The following is a 21360-nucleotide window of genomic DNA, read 5'->3' as shown; positions in this document are numbered from 1 at the left end:
AATTTAGGTCTGTGGCAATTGCTTTTCAAATGAAACAATAGGCTATAAATGCACTGTTTTATCTTGAAATCAGTTGTACATATAGGTTTCTGTACCTAAAATATTCTAGAGCTTCTTAAAGTAATTTTTTTTTTGTCACAGACATTAGACCTTACATGATCTCAATCAGGGAAGCACAAGTCTCACTACCTTTAGTGATTTTATATGGGCAGGATGCCAAAGATGTAAAAATGTTTTTTACGTACATGGGCCAAAGGCGAAGGAACACTAAATTAATTTCCTTAAGATCATACATGAAATGCAGAACCAAGCTGAAAAGTGAACCATACCAGTCCAGCTCTCTAGCCTCTGACCCTGTCTTGTTTTCTCCCTTTAAAAGCAGCAATTACCTGTACCTGTTTTTCTGCTGATATGGTAAAACTATAGAAATATTTCAACAAGCAGCTTGAAGACAGCACATCCATTTCATATCATATTACCTTCTAAATCAAAGTTAACTGAGATATTAAGAGTGTACAATGACCAATGAGTCATTAGCCTGAAGGATTCAATTCAGTATTATCAGTCAGTAAGCTGACTACTCCAAACTTGACAGCATAAAAATTCTGATATTAGCAACACAAACAACAGGAATAAAATCTATTTTAAATACTAAGACTTCTTTTGTTCATTGAACTGACTATCATGTCAGTCTGAGACTGACATCAGCCTCTTTCTTACATGGTAAATCTCTGCTTGGATTTAGAAGGTGTGCATATCAAAAGTTTAAAATGCAGGTGAATGGAGGTGACAATTCAATAAAGTTCCTTTTTAAACACCTAAGGAGCATGTGGAGTCCAGAACAACCCTCTTTGCACTGTTCATACATACCTTGGAAAAGCATCAAAGCAATAGGTTTTCCTAGTGTCAGGAAAAGCTACCCGTAATCCAGACATCAAGGGAGAATGAAGGATTACTGCTGCACACTCGTACCGAGATGCCAGGTCTACTGTAGGGACAGTACCAATACTCTGACCATACAGAATAATGTTCTCAGGACTAACACCATACCTGCAGAGACAAGAAACATCCCTTTAGAAAACAAAAAAAAAAAAAAAAACCAGTTTACAACATAATTTGCATCACAAAATCAAAACCCAACCCAAACCAACAAAAAACAAAGCTTCCCTCCTACCCACTGTAGCTCTTTAAAATCTGTTCCTAGAAGATGTGAATTTACAAGTCTAAACTTTAAAACATTCCAGTAAAGTAAACAATCAAAACATTGCACCCCAAAGAAAGAATGCCAGTTTGTTCATTAATCTTCAACATCTCCTATCTTTCACTCCACGGCACAGCAAGTTATAAATTTGACTTCCCCCTTCTTCATCCACCCCCCCCCCCCCCCCCCCCCCCCCTTGCAGAGTAACTCTCCAGAATTTGAATTAGATATTCTGGAAAGTAACAACCTTTCCACTATTAATCAAGATGGTTACTCCTCTGCTCACCTCTCCACGCAGTTGGAGCAAAAAGACTAAACTGCCTTGTTAGTGTAGCTGAAGACACTAAAGAGAATAAAAATTTGAAAGGATAGTACTGTTCCTTTTTCCATTTTCTAATGAGTGTAAATTATTCCTATTTTTTCTTTTCCAGTTTAAAAATACATCAAGCTCATTTTGAAACTATTAAGATGCATAATTCCATAAAACTCAAGTGTTCATAGGGAGTCCTGGCTGGCTGGCTGCCCACTATTCCCATCCAGTCTATAAAGCTGTCTTAGCTTGTGTACTATTAAGGAATATACTAATTCAGTTTTTATTTAAAATGTGCAAAACATAAGGGAATTTGGAAGGGGCACAGGAGGCAGCGACAGTGTCTAGGAAGGACTGAGGAGTACAATAGTATTTGGCCACCACTGCTTGTTAGGAAAGCTGCAAATTAAAGCTTTTACTTGGTTAATTACAAAATATTTACCCAGAAGATTTCCATGTATAACTCCACTTCCTATTGCAAGTTGTATAAAGAACAACTGAGTGCAGAAAAGAACACATTTCTAGTAGAAAATAGTGAGAACGTGTCTTTTTGCTGTCTACACTGTCTACAGTTCTGCTGTCACTGCCATGACAATGAAAATCAAACCCTACAGTTCAGGCTATACCCAGTGTACACCTGGAACGTTTCAACTTCTTCACTAAGCTGATAGCAATGGCAGGCCTGCATAGCACTTGACTTTCAAGCAGCTCAGTGATGATATACGTGCAAAAGAGAGAAAATTACAACTGAAGAATAATCAATTAATAATTAAAAAGACACCAGAAGAATAACCTAATACTAAACATCCAACTACAGGCTGTCAAGATTGCCTAGTTATACAAGGAAGTAAAACTAGAGTGGATTGTAGCCCCTGTGAAACTGGAATTTTCTATACTGCTGAGCATAAGGGTGCTTTTGGCATCTGCTGTAATATGAATAAGCAACTGTATAAAAATATCTCCCTGGTGTAAAATTTTATCCTCTTGGTAACCAAGCAGCAGCTCACATTGGTGGTCTATCACCACAGCCACAGCCTCATGTTTTTAAAGAGATGTTGTGAAGCTCTTTTAGGAGAATTTTTTCTCCCTTACTATTAGAAATAGTTCAGCACACAGTACAGCCTAGTTGATTTTGCTATGCATGTTAACAGGATCTTGGAGCAAAGCCTTGTCCTCACAGACTTCACTCTGGCTGTTGCGTGGGGAGGGCTGGAGGCATATACCTTTGATGGCAGCATATGCATCCAATCTGCTGATCTACCAGCTGCGGCATCCTATTAAAGACTGGCAAAAATGCATCAACATCAGGGAATACAGGAAAATGGGACTGGAATCAGATCCTTTACATGGCACTTAAGTGGGGATAAAATTATATTAATGCTGGTAGGTTCTGCAATACCATTCTGAACTCCAGTGTCATGATAAATATAAAGGATCCTCTCTGAATGGTTTACAATCTAAGTAGAAACTGGAAACACATGTTTGACAATCACAGGATAACAGGACAGCATAGGGTGGCAAGAGAATTCCTTCACCACATACAACTGCCTTAGTGTTGCACTTTTCTTCATCATTCATCTGCTTTGGATTCACACCTTTTGATGTTATTTTGTTTTTGAAATCAACTCTCATTGTAAATGAAGCACCTTGCTGCTGTGGCAACAGGTAATCTGGAAAAAAACCTTGATTTCATTGTACTCCAGTTAAAATCAGATACAGCCTATAGCACCATTAAAAAAAAAAAAAAAAAAACAAACAACAAAAAAAACAAAACCACAACCACAAAACCAGCACAAGAGATCTCTAAATTTAAAAGCGGCCCTTCAACACTAAATAAATGCTACAACTACTCAGTGTCTAACTCCTCAGAAAGCCAACATGACAATTTTGACCAAAATTACCCAAATCATAAAAAGGTATGAGAACACTCAGTTAATGCTCTTGTAGCCTGTCATTAGGTCAAATGCCTTTTCTACTTTGTACTCCAAGTAAAAAAAAAATCTCTGGGGTTGTTTAAGTTAGAGACAGTCCAACTTTCCAAGACAGAACAGTTACTGTAACAGATTTATCTTCTTAAGCCCTTTACTATCACACCATCAATCAGAAGGTGAGACATCAAGCTTACCACAAACATCAGCAGGAACAGCTATATGTAAAATTTATTGCAAGGCCAAAGGACATATGACAACTCATAAGCAAGGGCCATGAATAATTGACACATGTGAGGTTCTTGGAGCTGAAGGCCAGGGCTTGGCTCTGTGATACTGAGTCTTCACAACACGGCCCAGCTGGTGACTCAGCAAGCACTGTTCAGAGGTACAATATGGGGATGCTAGCTTTAAAATATTTAAAAACACTTAAAATCATTTAAAAATACTTAAAGTTTCCTTTAAGCAGAGGCTGGGACCCTTCCCCACTCTCTGCAAACTCCCTTGTTGTATCAGATTGTTATGCAACAGGAACAGTGATACAGAAAGTGAAGAGGAAGAGCAGACCTTGATAAGAGGGCAGCAATGAAAGGGAAACTAAGTGACATAGGAAAAAAAGAAAGAATGTCATAGAAAAAGGCAAAAGAGAAAAGAGGAATCCTGTTACACTGTGCTCTCCTATTAAGGAAGAAAGTCCTTCCACCAGTGAAACAGCAGCTCCTAAAAATATCTTCCCTGAAACACACCAGCTTTGGTCTCTGTGGAAACAGAGATCCATCCTACACTGCGGGAGACCCAAGTCAAACGCTTGGGTGGGATGTTCCTGCACTTCTCTTGTGGAGCCTGTCAGAGTTCAAAACAAGCAGGGCAACACTGCAGTGTTGAAACCAGCTTCCAAACCAGCAACACCAAAGTAGGAAGCAATTCAAACAGTTACTGTGGGCCTATGCAAAATACTGGTTTGACAAGGAAGATAAAAAGGCAGGCACTGTTTTTTTCCTCAAGGGAAGTCAGTTATAAGTGCAAATCTACTGCTGTTCAAAATGATGCAAGCATTTCTGCTCCCCCTTACCCACAAACACTCTTCAGGTGGAAAAACTCTCCAGCCTAGTCTATTCTCAATAGCCTATGAGTAACTATGTTGATTATGATTAAAGATAACATTTCTTATGTGCTATCTTCAGCTATATTCACAAGCCTGTACCTACAACTTCCCAACTCAGGACAGGTACACCTAATGCACCAACATACTCCATAGTCACTAGTAACAGAGCATTTTGGTTTTGCCCTGTGTTACTGCTTTAATTCATAAAAATTAGGTTTACCAGCAACTCTGGTCTCCTTATGCTAGCATGAATTATGTGCATAGAAGTTGGCTATTAAGAATCCACACCCCAAACTCTTCTACTTACTCCTGCACTGAGTAATTGGAGACCTCAGCAACATCAACAGGTCAGTGGGACAGAGGAGGCTGGGAATATTGCCGACACCCAGTACAACTGGAGGATGGGACACAGTTACTACTAGTTCAGACTGCTTAGCTGTGCAGCTGTGGCTTGGGCCACGTATGAGGAAACTGAGGAGGGACAACACAGATAGTAGTATCATTTGCCTTTGTAAAGTTCTTAACACTTTCTGGCTGACAGCACTATGTACAAACTATGTATTATCATAAACCAACTTTAATTATGAGCATACGATATCAATTCTCCCTCCTCCCAGGCTTCAGCTTTGAGTGATACAGATGGAAAGTTTACCAATGCTATTTTTACGCTCTCCTTGCTCAGTTGAAAGCACTAGTGGAATGCTGCTTCAGAGACTACACACGTGTGTCATACAGCTGAAGCCCTGCAATGTTCACAGCCAAAGCTACGGCATCTGTGCCAATCCTCAAAGGTATGAAATACATATTCATAATGAGGCCAGTTTTTTTTCCAGGCTTACTGAAGTAGTGAAGTTAACCACACCTTGTGTTTTCAGTTATGAAGTTTTAGTGTATTTGCTGTCCCAATATCCCTTACCTAAACTGAAAAACATATAGAACAGTATGCATATAGCAACAGCAACAAATCAGTTTTCAAAAACAATCACAGTAACCATCTAAGCAGAGCATTTTGACTAAACAAACCTGATTTCATAATGCTACTGAAAACTACTTTTTAACTGCTACTAAACTAAAGCAGCTACTGGTGGTCAAGTTCTTCCTTTCAATGCAGTATATAAAGACAAAAAAGAAGGAAAATAAGCTACCTAGCTTACGTGTTCTTGCAAGAAGAATGAGTTTGAAACTATGCACTCACACCTCAAGGGAAACACCAATTAAATAATTCATCTTCAAGACACAAAGAAAATCCAGCTTGCATCAGGAACAACACAAATTCATGTCACATTTGGACGAAACAGTGACTTCTAGAGTATTCCTAATAGGACATACATTTGCTCAGTTACAGTAACATCTTCATAAGCTATTCTTCAAATCTGTTTCTTCCTGTTTATACAAAGCCATTTGTCACAACATACTATTTATTGCCTTTTCAAAATGCATTATCACCAAACTTTATAATCCAGAGAAATTTAGATTGCTTGTTAAGAAACACAGATAGGTTTTACTACAGCATCATTATACAATTCATAAGATATGCATCTACATTTTCAGATAAAAGTGGTTATTTAGTCCAGCATGAGTCTAAAAATTTAATTTTGGAGGTAGAAACAAAAAAACCAAAAATCCTCAACTAAGTACAAATCCCACATGCAGACTGCATAACTTGAATGAGACTTTATGTTGTAGGACACTTATGTTGAAAAACCCCACAAAACCTCAACAAGAGAGAAGTCAGCCAATAAATATTATTGCAAGTAACTTACAATAGCAAAAAAAAAAACCACCGAATTTCACATTGTGCTTCAGCACCACTCCAGTGTGTCAGTCAGAATACCACAGAAATTACAGCAGATTTTCTGCTTAAATGCCAACAGTGAATTGAAAGCAAAGTGTTAGATTAAGGATTTTTGGTTAACAATAACAACTCTCAAATGACAAAAACCAGAATTATTTCAAGATTTCCAGGAAACCCTGGCACACAGCAAGAGTCCCTGTACCAGTTTCTCACTCCAGTTTCCTTGAATTCACAAAAACATAGGTCTAAAATTCTTCACTGTTTTACTGAGCGCAATAGAAACTGGTTCTTTAAATTATGAGATGTCTTGTTATCCCCTACCTCCTTCTTGACCAAGTCTACAAGTACTATGCGATTTAAATTCAGGTACAGCAGACTCTCTTTGACTTCACATTTTTCTTGTAGTAAGAGCCAAAACCAGTTTGCATAGTATTCTGGCTTATAAAGCTGCAAAAAAGACAATTTTTTTTGGCACATATCCCAGCACACTGTCACAGGAGCAGACAAGTAATTCCACAAATGTGTTCACACTCAAAATAATTTCAATGGCTGCCAGAGAAATTTAATCAAGGAGTCTGCCACAGTTTTATATGACTATTATTTCACTGCCACACCAGACATTTTGTTACACAACAGAGAAACCCTAGTGCTAATCAATATAAGGTAACTAATACAATTACAGAATAAACCTATGACTCTTGAAAATGCCCTCTTAAAGGTTATTTTGGAAGACATTATTTGCAAGTATCATACTGCTCCAGGCTTGATGATCTATGTGGCTGTAGCGTTAATCCAGTGATGTACACTCCTCTTTTCGTATAAATAAATGGATCAACTGGAAAGAAACAACTTCAAGGCACTTCTTAGGATGATCATTTGCCCTGCAGTAACTTAATTATACTGAAGAATGAATCATTACAACTGCTTCTTGATTACTGTCTTGTGACAAACAGCGATCTGTTACTAAATACTGAGAACTGTGCTCAAAGTTCAAGTGAGTCCTAAACAAGGATATTAAATATCACTGGTGAGCTCAAGCACCCATGACAAAAGCAGGTGATCTACACACTGCCAAGTAGTGAAACCACTGCAAGTTTGTCCTGAAGAACCAGGGTAAGTAAAGGAAGGCTGTTTCATGGCATTGTCTGCTACGAACTGTAATGAAATTGCATTTTAAATTAACTGAACTGTGCTAATCTGCACAGAGTAGCTTTGGGGTAAGGGCTGAGTGTTGTTTTGGTTTTGTTTTTTTATTAATAACATCCAAAGAATACTAATTCCACTAAAAGTTTGCTCCTTTTTCACATCTAGCCTTAAATTACCTTGTGCTCATCTGCCTTGAACAGGCTCCTGAAGATGTCATATTTCAAAGTGGGAAACACCTTCACTAACTAATGTAAATCTGCTCAAGACTCAAAGCAAAACCAAGCACTCTTCAACAGTAAATCCATTCATCTTCTTCCCCCCCTCCCCAGCTTCACCATTATGAGTTCCTCCTCCCTCTTCAACACCCATTTTGTTGAACGATTTCAAGCCACACCATGACAGCACTTCCACTGTGCATTTTTGAGACAACTTACCACCACCAGCTACAGTGAAGCAGCCTGGCAGGTAGCAGGCCCAGCCTGCAGTGTCCTTTTGTTAGAGCCTCATCAATCAGGCTCTACCCTCATAACCACTTATAGCTCATGATCTAACAGCAGAGACCATTTGACAACTGCAATCAGACTGCATCTATCCATCCTAATGTTTTCAAGAATTAAAAGAGAAATGAAGCATAAAAGCATAAAAAAAAACCCAAACCAAAAACAAAACCCCAAAACCAGATAGTATGCACCACCAGCCAGGAAAGAAGGCTTCTGCAAATTTGTGTTCTGGTGTAGATCTCATCCAAGCTATCTGAACTGTACCAAAACACTGTGATGCAAAAGACAGAATACGCAGAAAATCTGCAATCTGTGCTTGCAGACCTATTTTTTATTTCTTAGGGAGCTACAAAGTAAAACCTCCTTTGTTTTCTTCTGTACTGCGAACTCAACTGTACCTCTAACACAACTCTTCACCACCACAATAACCCAGAATACTAAATTTTGGTGTCTGGCTGATGCTAGGTTACTCATTTGTATACCACACAAACTAGCAGTTGTGTGTATAAACAACAAACAGATTTGACACAGTTGCTTCTGTCTGACTGAGAGTTTAGGGTTTTTTTTTCCTAGATAGAAGGGAAAAAGGAAACTTTATTAAACGTACATTGAAATTTAAGTAGGAACTTGTGCCATGGGCACGCTGATATAAGAGAACAGAGTAACTTTGCCTCTACAGTCATTAATTCTTTCATATCGAGTGAAAGTTAGCAAGGCGGCCACGGACAAGCAAAACCAGACTCATATAGGACACTCAGCAAAATGAGCGATGATGCGGCTGAGCCTTCTGTTTGAACTCTACCTTTATCATTCTACTACTTATGATGAAAGGTGAATAACACTTCAATACATGGTGTGCATTCATGCAATGAAAGGAAGGGAGCATTTTCCTAAATTAATTCCTAAATAAACACCCCTAAACACTGGAGGTTTATTTCCCTAATCACAGCAGCAAATGCAATCCAAATCCACTGTAAACTTTAATACAAGAAGCTAGGAACAGGGGAAACAGCAGTTAAACACTGGGATATATTCAAATGTAATTTCTGCTCCCCAGTTTTCTTTGCTTTAGCAACCTTAGTAACCAACTAGAGCTCTTAAGCCAGCACTGCAAGGTTTTGGTTTTGAAGATACACATTCTCTCTACTCCTTAGTTTCCTTCTCCCAAAGTGCTTTCTCAAAGCAATCTTGATTTACATCATCTAGTCCCAAAACACAACATGTTGATGGCATACTAAAGTGAATCTCTCACTCCAGTTATTTTAAAAATAGAGTACTGGAGTTAAGTGAAAGTATTTTGCGTTTAATTGAAATGCTCTGTAGCAAATAAACATGGAATACAGAAGTCTTAAGCTTTATTTATCAAAGCCAAAAACTTCTACTGGCCGCTAAGAACTATCTTCATGACCACAGCATCAATAATTCACAAAAACTCAGTCAGCTACATTCTATTATATACTCTTTACTGTAACCAGTGTACAAAATCTACATAGCCAGCCTTCCAGGTACATTTAAATAAGCTGAGACAGCAGAGACATTTCTGTTACTTTGACAGAGAAGCTCAGCCTATAGTATCTTCTGAAGTAAAGAATTCATTATCTTTACCCCTACCTTCTACCTCATCTCTAATCTGCTGTGGTATTCCTGTTTTCAGCTGTACACATCATAGTCTGTTTTATAATACAGCGCAGCTAAGACACATGAGCAAAGTCCTTGCAACATGACATAAAAAACTTTGACAATCCTTTCACTTTGGACATCCTGCACTCAAAAGCTGAAAAAAAAATAAACTACTTCATAAAACTGTAATTCTGTAAGGGTTGTTATGAAGAACAAGAAAGATTTGATGATATCCATGTACCTAAACACAGTATCTTTTAATATAAAGACTTCAGTTAAAACAAGTATGTGTCAACGAACACAGAAACTGGTTCCCTAGGAAACATTAAAAAAACCCATGTGTAAATATTAACACTGGTTATGCATTCCCACAAGTTCTGTGCCTTCATAGCTGTCTCTTAAATTTCAGTTACTTCCAAACTGGAGTGCTTTGCCTTATTCCCAAGGCTGAAAATTCTGTGAGCCAGGGCATTCTGGCTCACCTCCCAAGCCCATCAACATAAGCCTCCTCACCACCCTTGGCTCAGCACTGGGAGACTGAGGGTTTACAAGCCTGGAGGAAGCAATCTTGCTGCTCTCCAACAGTTCGCAAAGCATTTTTGCTCAGGAGCACAGTATTATTCTGCTAGTACTCCCACCTACTTATTGGAGCACCTCTGACATGTCACTTTTGAGCACTGCTCTTACCCTTCCTCTTCACATCAAACACTGATTTCCCTTACCTCTACATACCTACAGCACCATGTTCAAGACTGTCCTGCAGCAGCAACAATTGTCATGAGCTCACCTATGCAAGCTTAAGCCTCTGGCTCACATGTTAGGATTACTTCTCTGAGGAGCACAGTGGCTTTTGACCCAAGCTGCTGCCTGCTCCACCCGTCTCCAACGCTTCTACCCTCTTCCCAGGCACAGCTCCCAAAACAGGGAAAACTGCTGAAGCACACAAACCACAAGTCAAGACAAAAAGATATGGCACCAGTTTTCTTTAAATGTATCAGGCTGTACTTTCTGAAATTTGAGTTCAGACTGGATAAACATATAATGAAACTAGACTTACCCTAAACTGCAATCAAACTGCAAAGCTCACCCAAAATTTCACACTTCTAGGTTTGCACAGCTGCTTAGCTATACACATTGTAACTTAATAAAAAATTTAAAAAAAAAAGAGTATTCCCAACCTAAGGATTTATTGTAATTTTGTATACATTTCAGTCTCTACAGATTTTACAAAGAGCCTCATGTGTTCAAGGTTTAACAACTTTAATTCTCCAGTTTTGCTATGATTCTTTGATACAGTTGTGAAATGTGGCAGTGATACAGCATTTTCCTTATGTCACTTGTAGACAGTCTTAACTATATCCAGAAAACAGGCTGATATAAAAAGATTTAAGTATCATCCCCATAATGCTGACAGAGGAGAACAAAGAAAAAGTTGAACCACCTCAACAAACAGCAGGTGTCTGTATCCAAAATCCTATTGTAACAGACAAAGTTTAAGCCATTTTCACACAATTCTTCAAAGATCCCTGGAAACCTGAATGCAGTCTCTCCTACAGAACACCAGAGCCAGCATCTGAGAGGATTATGTGGGAGCTGGAATGGATAAACCCTTGCACGTATGGAGGCAGACAAACTGGATGCATCACATTTTCCCATCCAGAAGCATTAGCATAGCTCTTGCGGTGATCTTAGAGTCTCCAATACAAACAGCAGGAGAGGGCAGAAAGGCACATTGAGGACATGAACAGCAGAAAGGTCCTGATTCAAAAGTGATCAGTACCAATGAACTGGTCTAATACTGCCAAAAAGAACTGACTGCAGATGAATGCATCTGTCCCCAGTATATGAATATTTTATCAGACAGCATTATACAAAGATGACTCAGCTGGCAGTACGATTTCTCTTTCCTTTATATACCTACATTAATACGCTCAAACACTGTAGAAGAACAAAGAAAGTTATTAAATAAGACTGGGCTTCTCTCAAAGATATGCAGTATCTCAATCACTGGAGGGCTGTATGCAGAAGCCAAGCAGTGTCAAGGCCTGTGCTATCCAGGAGACCACCATGCTTGGATAAGTCCTCTTTAACTCTCTGAAAACAATTAGTGTTTCTTTGAGTTACTCTAACCAATTCCACAGACTGAAAAAAGAAAGAAAGGCAGTATTTTAATTTTAAAATCGGAACAATAGGTGATTCCTCTGCACTGACATGTCTTGTGAATCATAAATAAGAAGAAATCCTCCTTGGATAAGTGACACTGTAACCTCTATTTTTCCCTCAATCCCCAGATAAGTGGAGGCAACACATACCAATTTTCTAACTGCTCCAGACACTGAGCTTTATTACAGTGTGAATCTGTATGCACTTCAGCATTTGCTTTCAAAGAAGTGGCAAATCCACAGCCTCGAAGAGAAACAGTATCCTCCTGACGAGTCCCTCCTGCCTTCTCTCAGTGATCCATTTTCAATTAGATTCATTAAATATTCTAATACCAAAGTGATAACTGCCAAAATGGAGGACAGACATTTTACAAAAGCAATTTATAACTGGAAAATATTCTTCCAGCACCTTTTCAGAAACTAGAAAACCTACTGCTTTTTTCCTTCTCTGTCATTTTTGTATTGGCACTCTGATTTTTAAAAAAAAAAACAAACACAAAACAAACAAACAAAAAAAAAAAACACACCAAAAAACAGACTCATCAATCTCTTTCTCCTATACATCCTCAAGTTCTTCCATTCCTGTTGCTCCTGTTGCTGGTCTGATTTGACTCTACCAGGATTAAAGATCCATTGCTCCACAAACTCTATACATAATCACACTGGTTTACACTTTATTTTCCTCTTGCAAATGTTCCTATGATGAACTTCAGCACAATGAATGTTCAGGCCCCAGCAACAGTCAACATAAAGCTGATTAAAAAAAATATATAGCAATCACCAGGATTAGCAGCACCAGATGTTCTAAAACAGCAGACCACAGATAACTAGTTCAGAGCTTAAAAATCAAATTTCCTAGCCAAAGCCTTTATCACTACAAACCCAGGGGCTAAATCCTTTCTCCCTTCTCCCAGTAAATACTGCTAAGAACTGTGAACAATAAAATTTGGCATGAAGTTTCTCCTGAATACCTCTGTTCAGTTGAAGTGCTCATGAAACCTGCCTTGTGCTCTCCAGAAACACGGAAAGACAGCACAAAAAAGTAATTTATTACAGAAACAGATATCTGCATTTAATTATAGTTAAAAATATTTCATATCAGAAATTTTACCTATCTTCAAGTAATAAATGTTAATCTAAGAAATGTTGAACTGTAATTTTGTACCTTTAGAAAAGTATTCACTTCTCAAAACTTTCCTAACCTCACATCAGAAAATCCAGGTCATACATACTTGTCCAGGTATCTTATCTGGGCCCATCCAAGCTTCTATGTAGTAAAAGGCATTTTGCCCATATCATGCAAATGAAGGTTTTGACAACTGCCAAACAGCATGCTTGCAGATTAGTTTCTGCCAACATACCTAGTTAATGGGGCCAATTGCTCTTGTAGTCTTTTTGGCAAAAGATTCCAGGCTAGTCAGCCTTTTCCCCCTCAAAAAACGATGCTTACCAATTAACAGTTAACTACTGGACAAGAAGCAGAAGTACCTAGCTGTGGATCATGGACAACTGCTAATGCAAGCACTTATTATGGTCATTATTTCAGCTGATAATGTAAAGGTAGAAACTGACATGCAGATGCACCTCAGAAAATTAAAGAAAATAATAAAAGAAAAAAGAGCAGCAGTTTCCTGATGTTACTCAGCATCCTATTTGCTTCTATTTCCAATGCAGTACTTGTAAAGCAAGCAGGCTTCTTAATTTGATTGCAGTATCACAGAAGAACAACTGGTTATGCAGGAAAAAATGTTAGCAATTCCAGTACAGGCCACACCGGTACTTAACTGCCTACCAGTAAACCTGCACAGCATAAAGAAGTCTTGTCCTGTTGAAGTTTCTGTTTCTGAAATAGCAGATAACAGTGCAGTGCTTGGAAAAGTACACATATTAATGCCTACATTATGGCCAAATGCCATTTGGATAGCAACGTTTTGGCTATGTATGTTTCCTGCACCATCTCATGACATGCACTTCTAGTTACCAGCTACTGCTCTTCCTCAACATAGGTTTTTCATATCTATCTCTGAACAATTACATTTTTCAAATGAACAGTATTTCTCTTTGTCCAAGTACCTCAAAGCTTCTAAGACAGAGGCAAAATAGAAATATTTAATGAGAATGTTAAGAAGTATTTAAAAAGGAAGTCTGTTCAGTTCTACAGTGAAGAGTAGGTAAAAACATAGCTCACATTAAACTATTGCCTAGAAGTACTGGGAATAGCAGAAGGAAGAAAAAGCAGTGTAACAAATGGCAAACAATGCCTGCTAACTACAGCCTTCAAAAATCAAAGTTAAGTTTAAGCTAACATTGCTTCCTTTATTCTGAATTAACACATACTTCATCATTAAAAAAAAAACAAAAAACAAACAAAAACAAAACATGAGAAAATTGCTATGAATATTACTTCAGTTTTTCCTGCTGCTGAAATGCAACAGGCTTAGAACTGCATCCAGGTAAGAAACATCCAAGATCCTTAGGTTTAATGTTCCTCATTATGAACATCATTAAAGTGGATTTTTGGATAGAAAGGGTAATTTCCTGAAATAATTGGAAGCTGCCAGGTCTTATTTATATCAATAGTGTCTGTTCAGTGCTCTACACAATATGGTCTCAGATCTTAGATGAGCTTTGACAGAAGGGCAACCAGTTTGGAAGGGTGGTACATTTGGCACCAGCTTCCTTAATTTCAGGATAAAAAAGAACTCAATAAACCAAGGAGACTTTCCAACCCTTTCGCCCTATACAAAACTGGGTGAACATTGTGGATTTATGGCAATCTTTAACATCAAATACTTGGATCCAAGTAGTATTTGAGTACATTCTATCGTCTTTGTTAATGCAAATACAAATTAGAAAAATTTCTTGGATTTCTTTCTAAAGGCAACTATATTTGTGCCTGTATTCCATCACAGATAGTTTCTGCATTATTAGACTGATTTTTAGTACAAATTTCAAAAACAGGATAAAGAACTACTTGCACTGGTTTCATGCCTGGGGGCTTTAGAAGTGAACATCACAATGTATGAATAAGAGCAGAAGAGCTCTTAATAAGCAAGAGCTCAGGGGAAAGGGCAGAGGGTTTCTGTACCAGAGGAACAGAAACTTGGAAGGTGGCAGAGATTCAGCAAAAGTCAAAACCTTTTAGGTATCCTGGTCAGACTTAAGGTTAAAATATCAGGTAATATCTTTAACTACTGTACTGACTCCTGAAGGGTGTTTCTTGCATCAGAAAGAGATGCCTGCAATGTATGCTAACCCACAGTGTACTTATGAACTAGTCCAAGGCAAAGGTTACATGCTCATAAACTAGTATGCATAAAAATAGCAAAACTGAAGCTGAAACATTTCGTGACCCCACCTCTTCCTAAAACTCTGGTACTTTTATAGTCAGTTAAACTTGGTAAGATGCTCATACCCAGACTAATCTACTAAATTTTTCTGTAGAATTATTAAGACACGTGAAGAAACATGCTTTAGTAGAAAAACAGACAATGTTACAGTAGGGAACAACAAAAAGATATTATGGAAAAATGCGTAATACAACTTAATACACACACTGAGGTACATTCCAGTCTGACTGGCTCTTGACCAAGCTGCCTCAAGGTAAGAATTGTCCAGGGAACACCTCCAAGATAAATATACCAAATTAGTTACTTCATTTATAAAACCCCAAAACAACACACCAAAACACACACCTGAAGCTATAAAGAACAAACAGCTTGCTGGAGAAGACTTTCATAAATCTGCACTGGAGAACACGCTTCAAAAGCAAGATTATTTTCTTGAAAGATGGCACCTTCCCCAGGCTGTAATACAGCCAACATCCTATAAAAATACATTCATCAGATGCTGGGGAAGACTATACAGAGATGGGACAAAGATTAAAATCTGTACAAACAAACCAGTCCAATGCTTAAGGCAGTAAGTTAACTACTCAAAGTTTCCTTTAAAGTATAGATGGCTCCATACACCATTCTGGCTGCAAAATGCCCAACAGAAGTCTGCCCCCATATTGTTGTTGGCTTCCCTTTTATTTTGTATATTATTAAGGCTTGCAATTTACTGTACAGTGTAATAGTTAAGATAAAGTGTCTTGCTATCTTTATTATAAATAGCTATTAAGATTCATGGAATAATGATAAAATAATTTGAAGCTTATCTCAGTTTATCTGTATACTGGAAAAAATATACAGCTGGGTTTGCTTCTTTGTTGATACTGAACACCATTTTTCAACTTCTGTGAGAACATTCAAAGCAAAGCTAACTAAAAGTCAGCAGAGGGGAGGAATGTCCAGAAAGATCCTATAACCAGAGCAAACCCTTTTTGAAACAACCTTACTAAAAGAGAACTATTTAAGCCATACTATTTTAAGGGTGTTTTCCTGAGAAGCAAACTGTAGTTGGTCTCAGAATTTTCAGACTTGTTGGATTCCATTATCCATTACTCCATAGGTGGTCATTTACTGCACACAAAAAAAAAGAGCCACTCCATGTCACTGGTCTAACATACTGGCACTTTAAGAAATTTGGCAGCATCCTGTAAAAAATTAGTAATAAAAGTCTCTGAGCTACTGGCTGACACTGCATGCCTTGAGAAGGGTTATTTGCCAGACACTGATGTATGCAGCTTCTTCCAGCAGCATGCCTTGGCTGATAAACAAGACTCACCACAGTCAAAGTTTTTAAAGTAACATTTCTATATGTAAGCAGGACTTTTTAATCAGGCACAGTAACACAGATCTGCCTAGAAGCATACCCAAAATTGTCTAAACCACAGTTAATTTCAAATCAACAGTCTTGAAGGTGTACCTAGAAAAAATTTCAAGAGACTGTATCAATAAATAATATTACAGTCAGGAAAGCATACATGAAGCTTTTCTAACAAATATGCAATACAGAAAAAAACAGAGGCACTATTCTGAGATTACCTCTAATTTAAATTTTCCCCTCTGGACTTTGAGGCAAGTATATTAACATAAAACCTCATCTTCCACATCAACACCATTCTTCACTTGTGAACTCACATGGAATTCCCCTTTTTGAAAGTTGAGATGTTACAGATTTATTTAATGATTGTAGGGATTTTTTTGAAGACGTGCATGTGCTCATCAGGAGACATGATGGGGTGGGAAGGTGGGGGGGGCACTGAGCCAGATCCTCCTGTTTAGCACAATTTTGTGCCGTTGTATTATTTGGTCTCATAATCAGCAAATCCAACCACAATGTTTAATGCCGATAGGAGAAGTTTGTCTGCAAAGTTAGCATAGTGGTTGAAAAAATATAAAGATATGGATATAGATAACACCAGTATAACATTATACAACTGGCCTACATTTGCACCCTTCTGTGACTGTAAGCAGCAAAGCATAATGTGCAAACATGCTACAATAATCCATTTTTCTTAATTTATCCTTTGGAATAAAGAATGCAAAGATGTTCCTCAGCCCTTAAGATGACACTATGCACTACTCATCCCACTCTATAGTCATAGAATCATAGATTAGTTTGGGTTGGAAGGGACCTTCAAGGTCATCACCCTCTTAGCCTTCTATTAAAAGCATCTTTATTCATCTGTGTTCATAGAGTTTCCTGGGTTTACAATCACACAATTCCAGTGCTCACAAAACCTGACATTTAAAAACCCACAGCAACAAAACAGTTTGCGAGTAGGAATGAAATTCAACTTCATCATGTCAGTCTGAGCATGCAAGACCACAAGGAACCCCTCCTCTTGCACACAGGTAAGTAAGTGCCTTCAACTTTTCTCAAGTGCAGTGGCAACTGAAACTATCTCCTAACCAGCAGAGAAAGATTTCTGCCCTTTTTAGGGAGCAATTGGTAAAAGCAAGCGTGTATGTGCACAAGCATGTTAGATACAACACATTTGCAGCTTATTTTACAATTCATTTCAACTTCTTCCAATGCAGCCTTGTAATTGATTTATATTTGTGAGGGAAGGCAGAAGGGAGTGTTTAGTTACTCATCAAATTTATTACTGGCTTTAGGGATAAAGAAGGGCTACGATATTTCTTCACTTAGTTTTATTAGTGCTACATTATTTTGAGATGGTTGGCTTTAAAGCCAACAGAGGATGCAACTGAAGAACTAACTTCTTAATACTTTGCTTAAAAGTGGTTTTGGGACAGGGTTTAAAAGTTACTAGAATCACACTGCCCTCTCCACCAGGCAAACATTACAACAAAATGAAATACAAAATTCAGACATAAGCTACAGAACTAAGTTGCTTGGCACTGCCTTTGTACTAGCTTATGTCCATGTGAGGAAGCATCACAGGGCAAAACAAGATACAAAAATAAAAAAAAACAAAACAAAAACATTTCCATCATTCAATATGAAAAAAGACAAATATCCATTTGCTCAAGAAAATTTCCCCCAAAAAAACACTTGCCGGCAGATTACCCACCTTCATAGCTTTAACCGTTCTCTACTAATTGTTTTTTTAATTTGCTCTTTTTACTTATGGCTCACAAGTAATGAGCTAGCATAAACTTACCTCACCACTTAGAAACACACCAAAACAGGAGAGTAACAAAGGATAAAGGTTGAATTTTGGAGGGATTTTTTGGTTTTGATGTTGCAATAGACTGAAGACTGACCCTGGCTTCAGAGCAAAAACACTGCGGTTTACATGGCACAGCTCATGCTCCATTGTTATGACCAAAGTGAACAAATCTAAGCACTGCTAGCAGAACGCACAGGTGAAACAGACACTGTGTAACAACCATCAGCTCAGTCTCCAGAGGTGACACACTTCTCTACGCAGAGTGAGAAAGGGAAAGAGCTGCCTTTCTCTTTTTTGTACACTTCACGCAATTTAGTGCTAAAAAGCAGACAGAAACCTTTAGCTCTTTCAGGAAGTAGGATTTAACAACATGTTTGCCTAGAAACCTTCATGTTCAATGCTCTGATGATGCTGAGCACTCAGGTCCTACAACCTTTGTATAGCAGGGTAAACCAACATCTCCAGTTCAGGCAGATGAATTTCAGGACTATCTACACCTGGGTTAACAAGTGTTGCTAGCCAAAGGCTCTTAGGCAGCTTATTTTTCTTCCCAATTAACACTAGATGCAAAACATTCTTGACAGTGAAAAATCATCTTTTAAAAAACAAAAAAACAAAAAAACAAAAAAACAAAACAAAAACAAAAACCAAGCTTTGATCTTGTAGTCCTGACAGAAATAGGGAAAAAACATTTAACAAAACCACTTTTACTTCAGTGACTTAACTATGTAATACCTCGCCAAAGCTCAGTAAACATTCTGAGTAACTTTGAACATCAGAGCACCTGTTTTAAACAGTTGTTGGTATTTGTCCCTGCGATGCTCATCATCTGATTTAATCTCTGCTCACTGCATAAACAGGAGACTATTCTGTAGGTTTCTATTTTTGAGCAAAGCTGTATGCAGTTTTTCTTGATGTATTGACCCTGGCAGGTAAAATAAGTTAAGATTTAGGGAACAGACTCTTTAAACAATCCTTTGCAGACACTATAGCAACATTATTAAGAAGCTGAAAGTGGGAAATACCCTATCAAAGTCAACGACAGAAAAATCTACTAGGTGATGAACCATCAACAGGGAGAACCCTATTACTCCTGTATTATTTATCATGACTCTGCCAAGCACTGCCTTTGGCCAAATCAGGAATTTAGTTGGTATCTTCTTACTGAACCCTCTAAGTATTCAACCTAAAGAACTCAGGCTAGATTATGCACCAAAATACAGTGCTAGCGAAAGCAGATTCTGTAGCAAAGAAAATTAAAGTACAAAATAAGTGCTTTGACAAACCAAAGTAAAACAACCTGAAGGTATCATTCATCTATAAAGCTGTAACCACTGCAGCGAATCAGAATGGAGACAAACTAAACTGACATAACCTCAGAAGATTAGTTATCACTCTAATTCAATCAGGTGTGTTTCTCAATTTTACTCCAATGAAAACCATAATATTTTTCCATTAACTTCTGCAAATGAAACAGCCATATGAAGAGACTGATAATCAACACCACAAATAGTAAAATTCATATATAATAAAAGGTTTCGTTTTGGATCATTTTTTACATTAAATTTGGGGGGAAAGTTTAAAAACCTATTTAAACATTCTAAATTACCTCTTATCCACTGATCAAAAGCCCTTGCATTTTACTATGCCATTTCACAATCCAATTCCTTTCATCATGCCAAAAAACATAATGAAAAATGGAAGCGAACCAATGCTCTCCTATCAACTGAAAGACAAATTCAAATGTACATTTTGAGAATGAGGGATTTATACACTGCAGTAACATCTATCATTTATCAAAAGCTTAAACAGGAAAAAAAGAAAGATACTAGCTTATTTTGTATACCATGAAAAAACATCTAGCTATATTATGTTAAATGCAACAAGAACAGCTCTTACTCTTGTACTTATTAACTATATTTTCTTCTCCCCCTTTCAATATCCAAAAGGTGGACTATTAGTTTCTCCTCTTTGATGCTTTACTCCAGAAGCAGAGAGAGTGGGGAAGCAGTACCTTCTTCATTTGACTGGGGTTTTAAAATACTTCACAATGCTTCTCCAAATTTTTAGAGAACATACAAATTGATTTTAATATAAATAGCACACAGTCAACAAAGCAGTCATGGTTTTGTGCTTAAGCACTGTACCCAGACCCAAAGAGTGCATCCTGTTTTTAAGTACTGTACATTGTCTTAATGTAAACATGTTTGAAAGTTCAACCTTCCCATGTGGAATTCAGGAAAGAAGGGGGAGGACAACAATCAATTCAATTCAGTCTGTGCAGATGTTACACTAAGTCAGTCAGATATCAGGATAAGAGTTAATCACATCTGAATAAAAAGCAGCAACTTAAAACCATATGGATCATGATAGAAGACAGAGTCCAATACAGCTTCTCTTCAATCTGGTTCTGGCTTTGGAACAAACAGAACAAAACCAGACCAACCTGCCTAAAATAACACATGCACAAAAAATGTTATCTGAAGCAATGAAACAGAAAATTCTCTGAGAAACATTTAGATACCAGATGGAAATTTGTTCATCGAGTGGAAATAAATATATATAAAAGACCAAATTAATTACCAATTAACAGTTTATACTGGAACTAGAACAACCAATGCTACAGTTAGGCCTCTGAAGGAACATCTATAAGAACCCATTTCAAGGGAATAAAATTATACATCAACATCTTCACCTGGGCTGAAAGACAACATTCAAACTAATTAGTAAAATTATGATTTAAGAGTGTACTTAATTCATGAGAAGAGATACTCATTTAATTAGGACTAAGGAAAATAAGTTACTCTTCACAAAGACTAAAAGTACAGTTGACAGATTCTCCAAAGACAGATGATAATTGAAAACAAACAAAATTTATTATTTTCCATCCATTATTTAAAGAATAGTTTTATAATCATCTGTTATGTAAGCTTTGATACCTAAATGTGTATGGGATCGCGAGATCCTCATTTGAGTACCTTGAAAATATACACTCAAAATTTGCAGCTATGCTTGCAAACAGATGCAGCTCCCCACCAGTTTGGCAGCAATCTCTTTTTGTAATGTCAAT

General features: G+C 37.6%; 1 protein-coding gene across 1 annotated transcript in view; it reads right to left on the bottom strand.

The window, feature by feature from the left end:
- Positions 1-21360, bottom strand: part of ABHD17C (abhydrolase domain containing 17C, depalmitoylase) — a 29038-nt gene that overhangs the window by 4482 nt on the left and 3196 nt on the right. Inside the window, exon 2 of the mRNA XM_057427753.1 lies at positions 871-1050. Within this exon, the coding sequence (XP_057283736.1) occupies positions 871-1050 (180 nt within the window). The remainder of the gene's footprint in view (positions 1-870; positions 1051-21360) is intronic.

The sequence above is a fragment of the Pezoporus wallicus genome, unplaced genomic scaffold, assembly GCF_028554395.1.
Source record: "Pezoporus wallicus isolate ANWC-B61680 ecotype Strahan unplaced genomic scaffold, APGP_CSIRO_Pwel_v1 contig_3952, whole genome shotgun sequence".
NCBI lineage: Eukaryota > Metazoa > Chordata > Aves > Psittaciformes > Psittacidae > Pezoporus > Pezoporus wallicus.
Note: the sequence above shows the minus strand (reverse complement) of the source record. Positions and strands in the feature narration are given on the sequence as shown.